This window comes from Barbus barbus (genome assembly GCF_936440315.1).
Source record: "Barbus barbus genome assembly, chromosome: 23".
Lineage (NCBI taxonomy): Eukaryota > Metazoa > Chordata > Actinopteri > Cypriniformes > Cyprinidae > Barbus > Barbus barbus.
The window spans coordinates 30,835,295-30,848,223 of record NC_136751.1 but is presented as its reverse complement, the minus strand read 5'-3'; the positions used below and the strand labels follow the sequence as shown (position 1 = coordinate 30,848,223).

At 40.3% G+C, this 12,929-nt stretch overlaps 1 protein-coding gene across 3 annotated transcripts in view; it reads left to right on the top strand.

Annotated features, from left to right (window-relative positions):
• The first annotated feature begins 861 nt into the window (after positions 1 to 861).
• The window catches only part of usp8 (ubiquitin specific peptidase 8), a 19,503-nt gene continuing 7,435 nt past the window's right edge, over positions 862 to 12,929 (top strand). Inside the window, exons 1-10 of one of the 3 annotated variants that reach the window (XM_079374198.1) lie at positions 862 to 992; positions 1,815 to 1,933; positions 2,681 to 2,825; positions 3,383 to 3,468; positions 3,875 to 4,010; positions 4,388 to 4,430; positions 4,515 to 4,671; positions 8,052 to 8,214; positions 8,428 to 8,569; positions 12,080 to 12,255. In XM_079374198.1, the coding sequence (XP_079230324.1) occupies positions 1,830 to 1,933; positions 2,681 to 2,825; positions 3,383 to 3,468; positions 3,875 to 4,010; positions 4,388 to 4,430; positions 4,515 to 4,671; positions 8,052 to 8,214; positions 8,428 to 8,569; positions 12,080 to 12,255 (1,152 nt within the window). In that variant the 5' untranslated portion in view covers positions 862 to 992; positions 1,815 to 1,829. Of the gene's footprint in view, positions 993 to 1,093; positions 1,144 to 1,814; positions 1,934 to 2,680; positions 2,826 to 3,382; positions 3,469 to 3,874; positions 4,011 to 4,384; positions 4,431 to 4,514; positions 4,672 to 8,051; positions 8,215 to 8,427; positions 8,570 to 12,079; positions 12,256 to 12,929 lie in introns of those variants that run through there. The other 2 variants (XM_079374196.1, XM_079374197.1) reach the window with 2 other exon arrangements.

The window sequence follows — 12,929 nt, the reverse complement described above, 5'->3', positions numbered from 1 at the left end:
AATTTATATCATGATCAGAGGGATGTCAAGCCAAAAATCGCCATTATTATTACTCAAATCTTATTAGCAATTAGTTACTACTAGTTAAGGCATATATGTGTCCCTGCAGCACAAAAGCAGTCATCAGTAACACAGGTATATCTGTAGCAATAGCCAACAATACATTGTATGAGTCACAATTATACATTTTTCCAAAAATCATTAGGATATTAAGTAAATATTTTCTCAATATTTAGATTTTTTTGCTCCCTCAGATTCCAGATTTTCTAATAGTTGTATCTCAGACAAATATTGTCCTATCATAACAAACCATACATCAATGGAAAGCTTATTTATTCAGCTTCAGATGATGTAGAAATCTCAATTTCACCAAAAAAAAATACAGGCGCGGGCACGAGCGCGGTCGCGGGGGCGCGCGCACAGGCTCCAGTATTAAAGAGCATAAATAATTAAACGATTAATAAACCAGTTTCAGCCTCTGCTGCAGCGAGCCCCCGGAGCTCTGCTTGTTCAATATTATTAATTATTTTTGTGTAATGTATATTCTATCATGAATTCATAATTGAAACTGTTGTAAAGCGAGTGAATGCAGCGCGCATGCGCACTGACGCGGATCAGCTGACGCGCAACATTATGACTTTTCATTTCTCATCATCATCATATTTAGTTTATGAAACGATATCAATAATACAGCAGTTCACAAACTAAATATGTCAAACAATGCTGGCAGAAACCCGTGTTTAATGAAGTAGGAATGAAAGGTGATTTGCATCATATATGTATGTGTGAATATATAAACACTTATAATAAACACGCTGTAAAGCCGCGTGTGTTTAAATAAAGCTTCCCCGGTTTGAATCCGCGCACTTCCGGGTTTGCTGGAGCAGTTCGAGGTGTTTTCCTGTCATCAGGCGGATAAAGTTGATATTTCTGCGCTTCTCTGCTGATTCCTGCGTGTTTCTGACAGGATTCGAGTTGTCTCTGTGTTCAGGGTGAGCTGACACGCTTAACTGCGATACTGCCTTCTGTGTTTACTGTAGCTCTGAGTGACATCAGCTGATCATATCTGATTATACTCTTATATTCTCTGATCGATCTGATCATATCTGATTATACTCTGATCGATCTGATCTGATTATATATGTAAGTACTGAGTAATAATAATTAACTACATGTACTTTATGGTTAGGGCTTGGTTCAGGGTTATTTGTATGTAATTATGCATAATTTATTGTTATTATAATATCAGAGGTGGACGAAGCACACAAATCAATTACTTAACTACAGATACATATAATAAAATATTACTCCAGGAAAAGTCCTGCTTTTTCAATTTTACTCAAGTGAACGTACAAAAGTACTCGTTTTTTATTATCTTAAAAAGTACTGATAGATTTATTTAGCAATTTTCTATAGGCTACTTAATTTAATTTAATATTAGCACTCTTTTAACCCTACTGCTCAAAATACCCGTGATTTCCCCAAAATAACACTATACAGATATATTGCTGTTGATATGAACTATGCTGACAAGAGTGTAAATAAAGCAGCTAGCGTTACAGCAGCGGGGAACTACTGGATAATAGTAACTACATGTAACGTGTCAAATAAAGTGGCACTGAAAATAAATGTAACTGTAACCTTGTTGTCAGTCTAATTATTCTGTCATTGATCTGATTATTCAGTCTGATGATGCTGTTTTGAGTGTTCAGTTATTAATCATATTTTCATAATCAGTAAGTCAAGCCGTTTTGAATTCTTTGGGTATTGGTGAAGTCTGATTATGTAGTGAGTCTGATTTTGGATGTTTGCAGGAATATGATCTGAAAATGCCGTCCGTGTCCACCGGAGTGAAGGATCTGTATCTGTCCACATCACTGGGCGATCTGAACAAGAAAGCAGAAATCAAACCCGATAAAGCCAGCACCAGACAGTAAGATAATCACCAGAATCTGAAGCACAAGGCATTTGCTGATCGATGATGTTATGAGCATTTGCTGTTATTTACGCAGATCATCTGAGATGTAGGGGACTTTTATTCTTCAGAAGAACAGTAAAGAAGATTTTTAGCTGAAACCGGGAATGTTGTGATTTATTAAACACAAGTCGATGGGTGCCGGCACTTTGAGAGTCAGAAAAATCTCATCAGGCAACACAAAATGAATCTGTGTCTCCTGACGATATATTGAGGTCTTATGAAGAGAAACGATCAGTCTGTGCAAGAAACTGAACATTATTTACAGCATTATTACTGACGAAACCAAATGCTCATTTTTGGGTCCCAACATAAAACTAGAGATAAACTAATTGGTTTCGTCAGTTTTTTTTAAATGATATTCACACTTGTCAGTTTAATTGATTAATGATTCTTTAAAGTCAGTTCGACCGATCATTAGCGCCACCGAATGGGTCTCTGACGGTTTTCACATGAAGTGACTCTGTATTGTTAGGATTCGGACAATCTCTAACGTTGCTGCCATCAAACAGAAGGATCTGATCACATATTGTCTTTAAAGTCTTCTGCATTATACATTGATTGATTACTGAACATCTTCATTTGTGGCGACAGATTTCTCAAAAGCATCGTAAGCATAAGTAGATGATAGGAACCCTGGCACAGCGGGCAGAGCTCACGATGCTTTTGGGAAACGCCGGTCAGACGCTGATGTTTGTGTTCCAGCTACGTCCAGAGCGCGTGCAAGATCTTCAAGGCGGCTGAAGAGTGTCGTCTGGACCGCGATGAGGAGAAAGCTTATGTCCTGTACATGAAGTACCTGACCGTCTATGACCTCATCAAGAAGAGACCGGACTTCAAGCAGCAGCAGGTAGAGCCCTATTGCATTGTGGGAGATTGTAATCGTGGAGATGTGATGAGTCCCTGCAGCACAGCAGCAGTCATGAGTAGCACAGGTATATCTGCAGCAATAGACAACAATACATTGTATGGATCAAAATTATACATTTCTCTTTTATGCCAAAAATCATTAGGATATTAAGATCATGTTCCATGAAGATATTTAGTACATTGCCTACCATAAATATATCAAAACTTCATTTTTGATTAGTAATATGCATTGCTAAGAACTTAATTTGAACAACTTTAAAGGAGATTTTCTCAATATTTAGATTTTTTTGCTCCCTCAGATTCCAGATTTTCTAATAGTTGTATCTCAGACAAATATTGTCCTATCATAACAAACCATACATCAATGGAGAGATTATTTATTCAGCTTTCAGATGATGCATAAGTAAAAAACTGACCCTCATGACTGGTTTTGTGGTCACAAATTTGTATCATTTATTTTTCTGATGGTGCAAACGCTCAGATGTTGTCAAATGTGATGTGTTCTGTCAGTCAATGCTGTCGTTTGATTGCTTTCAGGATTTCTTCCTGTCTGTGCTCGGACCAACCAGCTTTAAAAAAGCCATTGAGGAGGCAGAGAAGCTTTCAGAGAGTTTGAAGCTCCGGTCAGTGTTTCTGACACACAGACACAGACACAGACACACACTCACACTCACACACACACACACACACGCACGCTCACTCTCTCACACACACACACACACACTCACACACACACACACACGCTCGCTCGCTCACTCTCTCACACACACACACACACACACACACACACACTCACACACACACACACACTCACACACACACACACACACTCACTCACACACACACACTCACTCACTCACACACACACACTCACTCACTCACACACACACACACACTCACACACACTCACACACACACACACACACACACACACACACACACACTCACTCACTCACTCACTCACTCACACACACACACACACTTCTGTCTCACAAACACTTTGTTCACCTGCTGGTGTTGTTCTCTCAGGTATGAGGAAGTAGAAGTGCGGAAACAGCTGGAAGAGAAAGAGAGAAAGGAGGAAAAGAGTCGACGAGAAGAAAGAATTGAAAAAGATGTCCGTGCTTCATCGAGAGGAGCTTCAGAGAAGAAGGACAGTAAGAAGGTGCTGTGTGGCTTTGTCATTATGGAGATAATCAGCTCCACAAATTACACAAACCAGCTTGCGTTGTGGCCCAGTATCAGCTTCTGTGTGACTGAATGCAAACTTACTATGAGCTTGAACATGTGACGAGTCTGTTTGATCTGCCGTGGCTAAAAACGGAGCAATATGAATATGCCATAGCTACATAATATAATATAATATATTTATAATCTCATCTTTGACTTCTAATCCCTGGTTTATTAGGTTTAGTTGGCACTTGATCAGTTAAACAGGTCAATGTTCAAAGTTTACAGGCCATCATCCTGTATGTTTTGAAGTGATTTGTTAATAATTAATTTTGCTGTTGTGTGTGTGTGTGTGTGTGTGTGTTACAGCAGGTTAAAGAGGAGCCCAATAACAGTCAGACCGGCTGTGATAAAGGTACCGTGTGGACTGTCATGTGTCTCTCTCTCTCTCTCTCTCTCTGTGTGTGTGTGTTTGTGACGTGTGTTTTCTGTCCGTCAGGAAGCATCAGCGCTAAGGATCTGTTCCAGCTGATGAAGGATCCCAGTATAAGCGTGCTGGTGATGGATGCACGGAGCAGACAGGACTTCGAGGAGTCTCAGATGTGTGTCCCGTCTCAGACGTGCATCAGTGTTCCTGAGGAGGCCGTCAGTCCGGGGTGAATCGCTCTCTCACACACACACACACACACACACACACATCAGATACGACACACACACACATCAGATACGACACACACACACATCAGATACGACACACACACACACATCAGATACGACACACACACACACATCAGATACGACACACACACACACATCAGATACGACACACACACACACATCAGATACGACACACACACACACATCAGATACGACACACACACACACATCAGATACGACACACACACACACCCACACACACATCGGATACGACACACACACCCACACACACATCGGATACGACACACACACACACACACACACACACACATCGGATACGACACACACACACACACACATCGGATACGACACATACACGCACACACACACACACACACACACACGCACACACATCAGATACGACACACACACACACACCCACACACAAATCGGATACGACACACACATCGGATACGACACACACACACACACACACACACACCCACACACACATCGGATACGACACACACACATCGGATACGACACACACACACACACACACATCGGATACGACACACACACGCACACACATCGGATACGACACATACACGCACACACATCGGATACGACACATACACACACACACATCGGATACGACACACACACACACACACATCGGATACGACACACACACACACACACATCGGATACGACACACACGCACACACATCGGATACGACACACGCACACATATCGGATACGACACACACACACACTCATCGGATACGACACACACACACACACATCGGATACGACACACACACACACACACACATCGGATACGACACACACACACACACACACATCAGATACGACACACACACACATCAGATACGACACACACACACATCAGATACGACACACACACACACATCAGATACGACACACACATCAGATACGACACACACACACACATCAGATACGACACACACACACACATCAGATACGACACACACACACACATCAGATACGACACACACACACACCCACACACACATCGGATACGACACACACACCCACACACACATCGGATACGACACACACACACACACACACACACACACATCGGATACGACACACACACACACACACATCGGATACGACACATACACGCACACACACACACACACACGCACACACATCAGATACGACACACACACACACACACACACCCACACACAAATCGGATACGACACACACATCGGATACGACACACACACACACACACACACACACACCCACACACACATCGGATACGACACACACACATCGGATACGACACACACACACACACACACATCGGATACGACACACACACGCACACACATCGGATACGACACATACACGCACACACATCGGATACGACACATACACACACACACATCGGATACGACACACACACACACACACATCGGATACGACACACACACACACACACACACATCGGATACGACACACACGCACACACATCGGATACGACACACACGCACACACATCGGATACGACACACACACACACTCATCGGATACGACACACACACACACACACATCGGATACGACACACACACACACACACATCGGATACGACACACACACACACATCGGATACGACACACACACACACACACATCGGATACGACACACACACACACACATCGGATACGACACACACACACATCGGATACGACACACACACACACATCGGATACGACACACACACACACACACACACATCGGATACGACACACACACACACATCGGATACGACACACACACACACACACACACATCGGATACGACACACACACACACATCGGATACGACACACACACACACACACACATCGGATACGACACACACACACACACATCGGATACGACACACACACACACACATCGGATACGACACACATACACACACACACACACACACATCGGATACGACACACACACACACACACACACATCGGATACGACACACACACACACACACACGCACACACATCGGATACGACACACACACACACACACATCGGATACGACACACACACACACACACACACATCGGATACGACACACACACACACACACACACACACACATCGGATACGACACCCACACACACATCGGATACGACACACACACACACACACACACACATCGGATACGACACACACACACACCCACACACACATCGGATACGACACACACACACATCGGATACGACACACACACACACACCCACACACACATCGGATACGACACACACACACATCGGATACGACACACACACACACACACATCGGATACGACACACACACACACACACACACACACATCGGATATGACACACACACACACACCCACACACACATCGGATACGACACACACACACATCGGATACGACACACACACACACCCACACACACATCGGATACGACACACACACACATCGGATACGACACACACACACACACATCGGATACGACACACACACACACACACATCGGATACGACACACACACACACACACATCGGATACGACACACACACACACACACATCGGATACGACACACACACACACATCGGATACGACACACACACACACACACATCGGATACGACACACACACATGCACACAGACAGTCCTCTCAATCCTCATCCTCACATTTCTACAGCATGCTGCGTGTTTCATTTCTGTGCGTGTTTCATTTTATAAAAATGTTTTGAGCTTGTGTCTTTAATCAGAATGTCATATCATCTAGTGAAATCACAATCACATATGCCTGTTTTCTCCAATTAGTTTTATTTTAGTATCAAGATACTTTTAGAGTTTTTTGTTCTTGAGTTTATATTTTTGTATTTTCCATTTTCATTTTGGTTTAACTTTGTGATTTTTGTTTTGTCATTTTCTTATGTCTGTATAGTGTATTCATTTTATTTCACTTTTAGTTTAAGTTAGTGCTGTCAAACGATTAATCGCATCCAAAATAAATGTTTTTGTTTACATAACAAATGTGTGTGTGCTGTGAATATTTATTATGCATATATAAATGCACACACATGCATGTATATATTTCAGAAAAATTTTATGTTTATATATTAAATATATTTATATGAATATATAGACATACAAATATTTTCAAAATATATACATGCATGTATTTGTGTTCATATGTACATAATAAATAATATACACAGTACAGATTATGTAAACAAACGTATTTTAGATGCAGTTAATCGTGATTAATGGTTGGACAGCATTAATTTTAGTACATAGGGTTAAACTCTCTCTCTCTCGTGTGCTGCTGATGGTCAGGGTGACGGTGAACCAGATCGAGCTGAAGCTCCCGGCGGTGTCTCTGGACGACTGGAAGCGCCGAGGCTTCGTGGATTACGTGGTTCTGCTGGACTGGTTCAGCTGCGTCTCGGATCTCAAACTGGGCACCACTCTACAGAGTCTGAAGGATGCTCTCTATAAGGTACTGTAGGGCTGGTACTGTATCACCAGCTCAGTGTGTGTGTGTGTGTGTCGTATCTGGTGTGTGTGTGTGTGTGTCGTATCTGGTGTGTGTGTGTCGTATCCGATGTGTGTGTGTGTGTGTGTCGTATCTGATGTGTGTGTGTGTGTGTGTGTCGTATCTGATGTGTGTGTGTGCGTGTCCTATCTGATGTGTGTGTGTGTGTGTGCGCAGTGGGACAGCAGTACGATCCTGCGCAGTGAGCCTCTGGTGCTGGATGGAGGATATGATAACTGGCTGCTCTTTTATCCGATGTACACCAGCAACGCTAAAGTCAAACCCCCCCGACAGCAGGCGGCCAGCACCCTGCCCCAGCGTGAGTCTCACATCATACACACATCATATGATTATCATGCACTGATACATCCTAATATGCGTTATGGATATTAACTCTTTCCCCACAAAAAACAGAATTTTCTGGGTTTGCGTGTTTTCACTGTTCTAAGCTAGGGGGCGCTATTACGCATCTCCTGAATGAGTCTAGAATCACCTAAGAGATAAAAATGTCCCAATTTGCACCAACAAAATGTTTTGTGGTTAGAATTTGTGATTGACATGATCAACGTTGATCATCTAAAAATGCACAAGCGCTGCAAAAGGAAAAAGGTTTAGTATTTGTTTTGGATCTAATAATCAAGTCGAACAAATTGTAACTTTTCTAAATTCTGGCTTTGCTGTGAGAATTCAAAAGAATGGATTTGTGATGAATGGATTGTTATTAGTGATCAAAGAGGTTTGCAGACCTGCCAACCTGTACGTATTTTGACCTCAAAGTACACAGGTACGATTTGTCACTTTAAACTCAGCAAAAACCTGCTGACAAACCAATCAAGCAACAGCCAAGAAAGAGCACTTCGACCAATCAGAGCGCTGGGTTCATTCCTCATCTAGCGAGTGGGATGATTGACAAATGCGTAACCTATCATTAAAAAGAGACCGCAAATAGACAGCAAAACAAAATCCCGCTCGGACTCGTACCTGTTTTACTCCCGCCGTCTGATTTCTTAGAAGAGGACAGTACACACGGTGCTTAACTACGGTAAACGGGTCGGCAGGATGTGGAAAGTTAAACTATTGAGTTGAGTTAACGTAATCCTCTGGAGTCGGCGTGATCGCAGTGATATTCTAGACGAACTGTGAACAGAGTAAAAGCACTCATTCATATTCAGATCTGCTGCGGTTTATTAGCTGCACTCACTGAACAGAGTCCTAATATTAGGGCTTTTAGTCCAGAAAAGTGCAGGTACTTGGATAAATACTGATGTATTGTCACTAGAGCTTCGCCCGTGTCTAATAAACCTTTAATAAAGTCTTCCCGGATCATTCAGCTGCTGACAGAGAGTTACCGTGTTCGAGTAACAGCTTCACAAACACAGTATTATTCCTGTATTACAGTCATTCATAAGTTAATAGTTCAGATATAAACACTGATGTTTATGGGAGCGATCAAAATAGACCTTTAGAAAGTTAACTGACGCTTCAAATAACGTTTGTGTCGATGGCATTGTTTGGCCACTCGGTGCAGAGAAGTGACTTAAAACTGTATTTGAGATTGAATCAAGAGATTCGTTTAAAAACACCGATTCATCCAGTAAAGAAACGAGTGAGACATCAAATCATTCATTCAAACCACTTTTTCATCATTTTAATATGAACTAAATATATTAGAAATACATAGTAATTTAAATGTTTAATGATTAGTTCAAATTAAACACTTAAATAGACTGCAGCAATGATATTTTGTCACACATTATTTAGTTTCGTGGGAGAATCGTGATCTCTGTTTGAGACAAAAAAAAAATCATGATTCTCAATTTATCCAGAATGGTGCCGCTGTCGTATGTGACTGAGTGCAGAGCTTTGGGAAATATCTAACACTGCACAATCTTCAAGCTAGTTTGCCTATTCACCAGGCATCTAAGTTATCAAAGCAGAGTAAAGTTATCTGCTCGGTGACAGAAAAGTGTGTTCACAAACAAACATGACATCAGATGAGGACACCGACAGGAGAGAGAGCAGCAGACATAAGAGGAAACCAAAAAGAGTCCATGCCTCACAGCAGTTCCTCTCAAAATATCAGGATATATCATATATCATATATATATATATATATATATACACCCCCGTTGGCATCACACAAGTGGTACTCAAAGGTTGGCAGGTCTGGGTTTGTGATGAATAGGAGCCAAAGATGCTGGTATGGCTAAGAAATAAATAAATAAATGAAGCTGAATATGCTGATGTTAGTGTTAGAAGGATAGTTGACCCAAAAATGAAGATGTTTTGAAGAACAGTTTCTGTCCCCAGTGACCGACCGCTGTAGTATTTTTCCCCTCATACTGTGGAAGTCAGTATTTACCAACATTGTTCAAAATATCTTCTTTTGTGTTCAAGACAAGAAACTCTTACATGTTTGGAACAACTTGGGGAAGAGTAAATTATGACAGAATTTATAATGAACACACATTAACACTAAAGACAATAATTAGAAAGTGAAATATTATTGCAATTTCTAATATTGGTTTCCTATTTTAATATTTTTAATATTTTAATACCTATACTTTAAAATATAATGTATTTCTGTGATCTGCAGCTGTATTTTCAGCATCATTTCTCCAGTCTTCAGTGTCCTTCAGAAATCATAATAATATACTGATTTATTATCAGAGTTGAAACTGTTCTGCTGATTAATATTTTTTTTGGAACCTGTTACTTTTTTCTTTGATTCTTTGATTAATAAAAAGTTTAAAAGAGCAGCATTTATTCAAAACAGAAATATTTTCTAACAATAGAAGTCTTTACTATCAGTTTGATCCATTTAACACATCCTTGCTGAATAAAGCTTATTTAACTTTCTTTAAACCTTTTTAAAGTATCTTTAAAAAGAAAGAAACACATTTCTGACCCAAACTTTTGAATAGTTTATATTGTAACACAATCTCTATTTTGACACAACACTGTTTTTTTTTAACTCTTTATTTTTTTTAAATATCACAGGTCCCAAAAAATACAGTATAAAAATAAACTAAAATTAAAAAGCAGTACAAGTGTTCCCAGCATTGATAATAAATCAGTATATTAGAATGACTTCTGAAGGATCATGTGACTCTGAAAATACTGCTGCGCTTCACAGGAATTAATTACATTTAAAGTATATTAAAATAGAAAACATTTAATTTAAATTGCAATAATATTTCACAATGTTATTTTTTTATCAAATAGATACAGCCTTGATGAGCAGAAGAAACTTCTTTAGAAAACATCATTGATCCAAACTGTTGAACTGCAGTGTATTGTTCAGTAAAAATATTTCTCTTTAACCTAAAATGATCATAATTTAGTTACATCAAGGGCCAAATCAAATATAAACAGCACATTAAAGTTAAAAGTTACTCACTTTGTTGTGTGTGTGCTGTACAGGTCTGGTGTAAAGAGTGCTTTTGCTCAGGAGACAGAGATGTCTGACCGATAGAGAAGTTTTGCTCAGAAAGAAAACAAATGAGAGGAGCATTGCTCCCACGGGTCCTTAAATTTGATACGACTAAACTGAAGAGTTTAAGGCCTTAAATAAAAGCCTCAAATTGCCTTAAATAGATTTTGAAGAGTTCTGCAGATACCTTGTAAATAGTCAAATAAAACTCTTTCCTTGATATTCGTTGATATTTGTGTATGGAAATGTTTTTGATTGACATTTATGGTCTTTATTTTATTTAGGCTAGTTAAATTAATTTTCGGGCTACCAGAATCTGAAGAGTACCTGCCCGAAGGGATACTGGGGATTTAGAAATGTTGCGAGCCCTGCTCTCAGGGAATGCTGTGATTTCAGTGAACTTCTCGTACCCGTCGCTGGAGGAGCCCAAACCCGTGAGTGTGTGTGAGGAGCCTGCAGCAGCGCAGCTCAACGGCAGAACCGTGGATCCAGAACCGGCCCCAGAACCGCCCGCGCCGCTCACACATCCCGCTAAAGCAGACGCCGCCGCCTCGCCCCAACACACTCCACAGGTCAGCTACAGGGCTGTCAGGGTGGCTGGGAAACTAAAGTCACATTTTGTACTTCAATATTCAAATACTATTCAAATTTAAAAGGAATAATTTCAGTTAGGAGGGAAAAAATCTTTTGGCTTCTCTCTTGAGGCCACAAGAGGGTGCATCGAGCAAAGTATTACTAATGCACGGTTCTTTAAAGCAATAAAATAACATGAATATCTGTGAAAAAAGTGCATAATGTTTAAAACAAATGTTTTTAAGCCATATATAATTAATTAATGTGACCCTGGACCACAAAACCAGTAGTAAGGCTCAATTTTTTGAAACTGAGATTTATACATCAGTTTAATAAATAATCTTTCCATTGATGTATGGTTTGTTATGATAGGACAATATTTGTCTGAGATACAACTATTAGAAAATCTGGAATCTGAGGGAGCAAAAAAATCTAAATATTGAGAAAATCTCCTTTAAAGTTGTTCAAATGAAGTTCTTAGCAATGCATATTACTAATCAAAAATGAAGTTTTGATATATTTACAGTAGGAAATTAACTAAATATCTTCATGGAACATGATCTTAATATCCTAATGATTTTTGGCATAAAAGAGAAATGTATAATTTTGACCCATACAATGTATTGTTGTCTATTGCTACAGATATACCTGTGTTACTCATGACTGCTTCTGT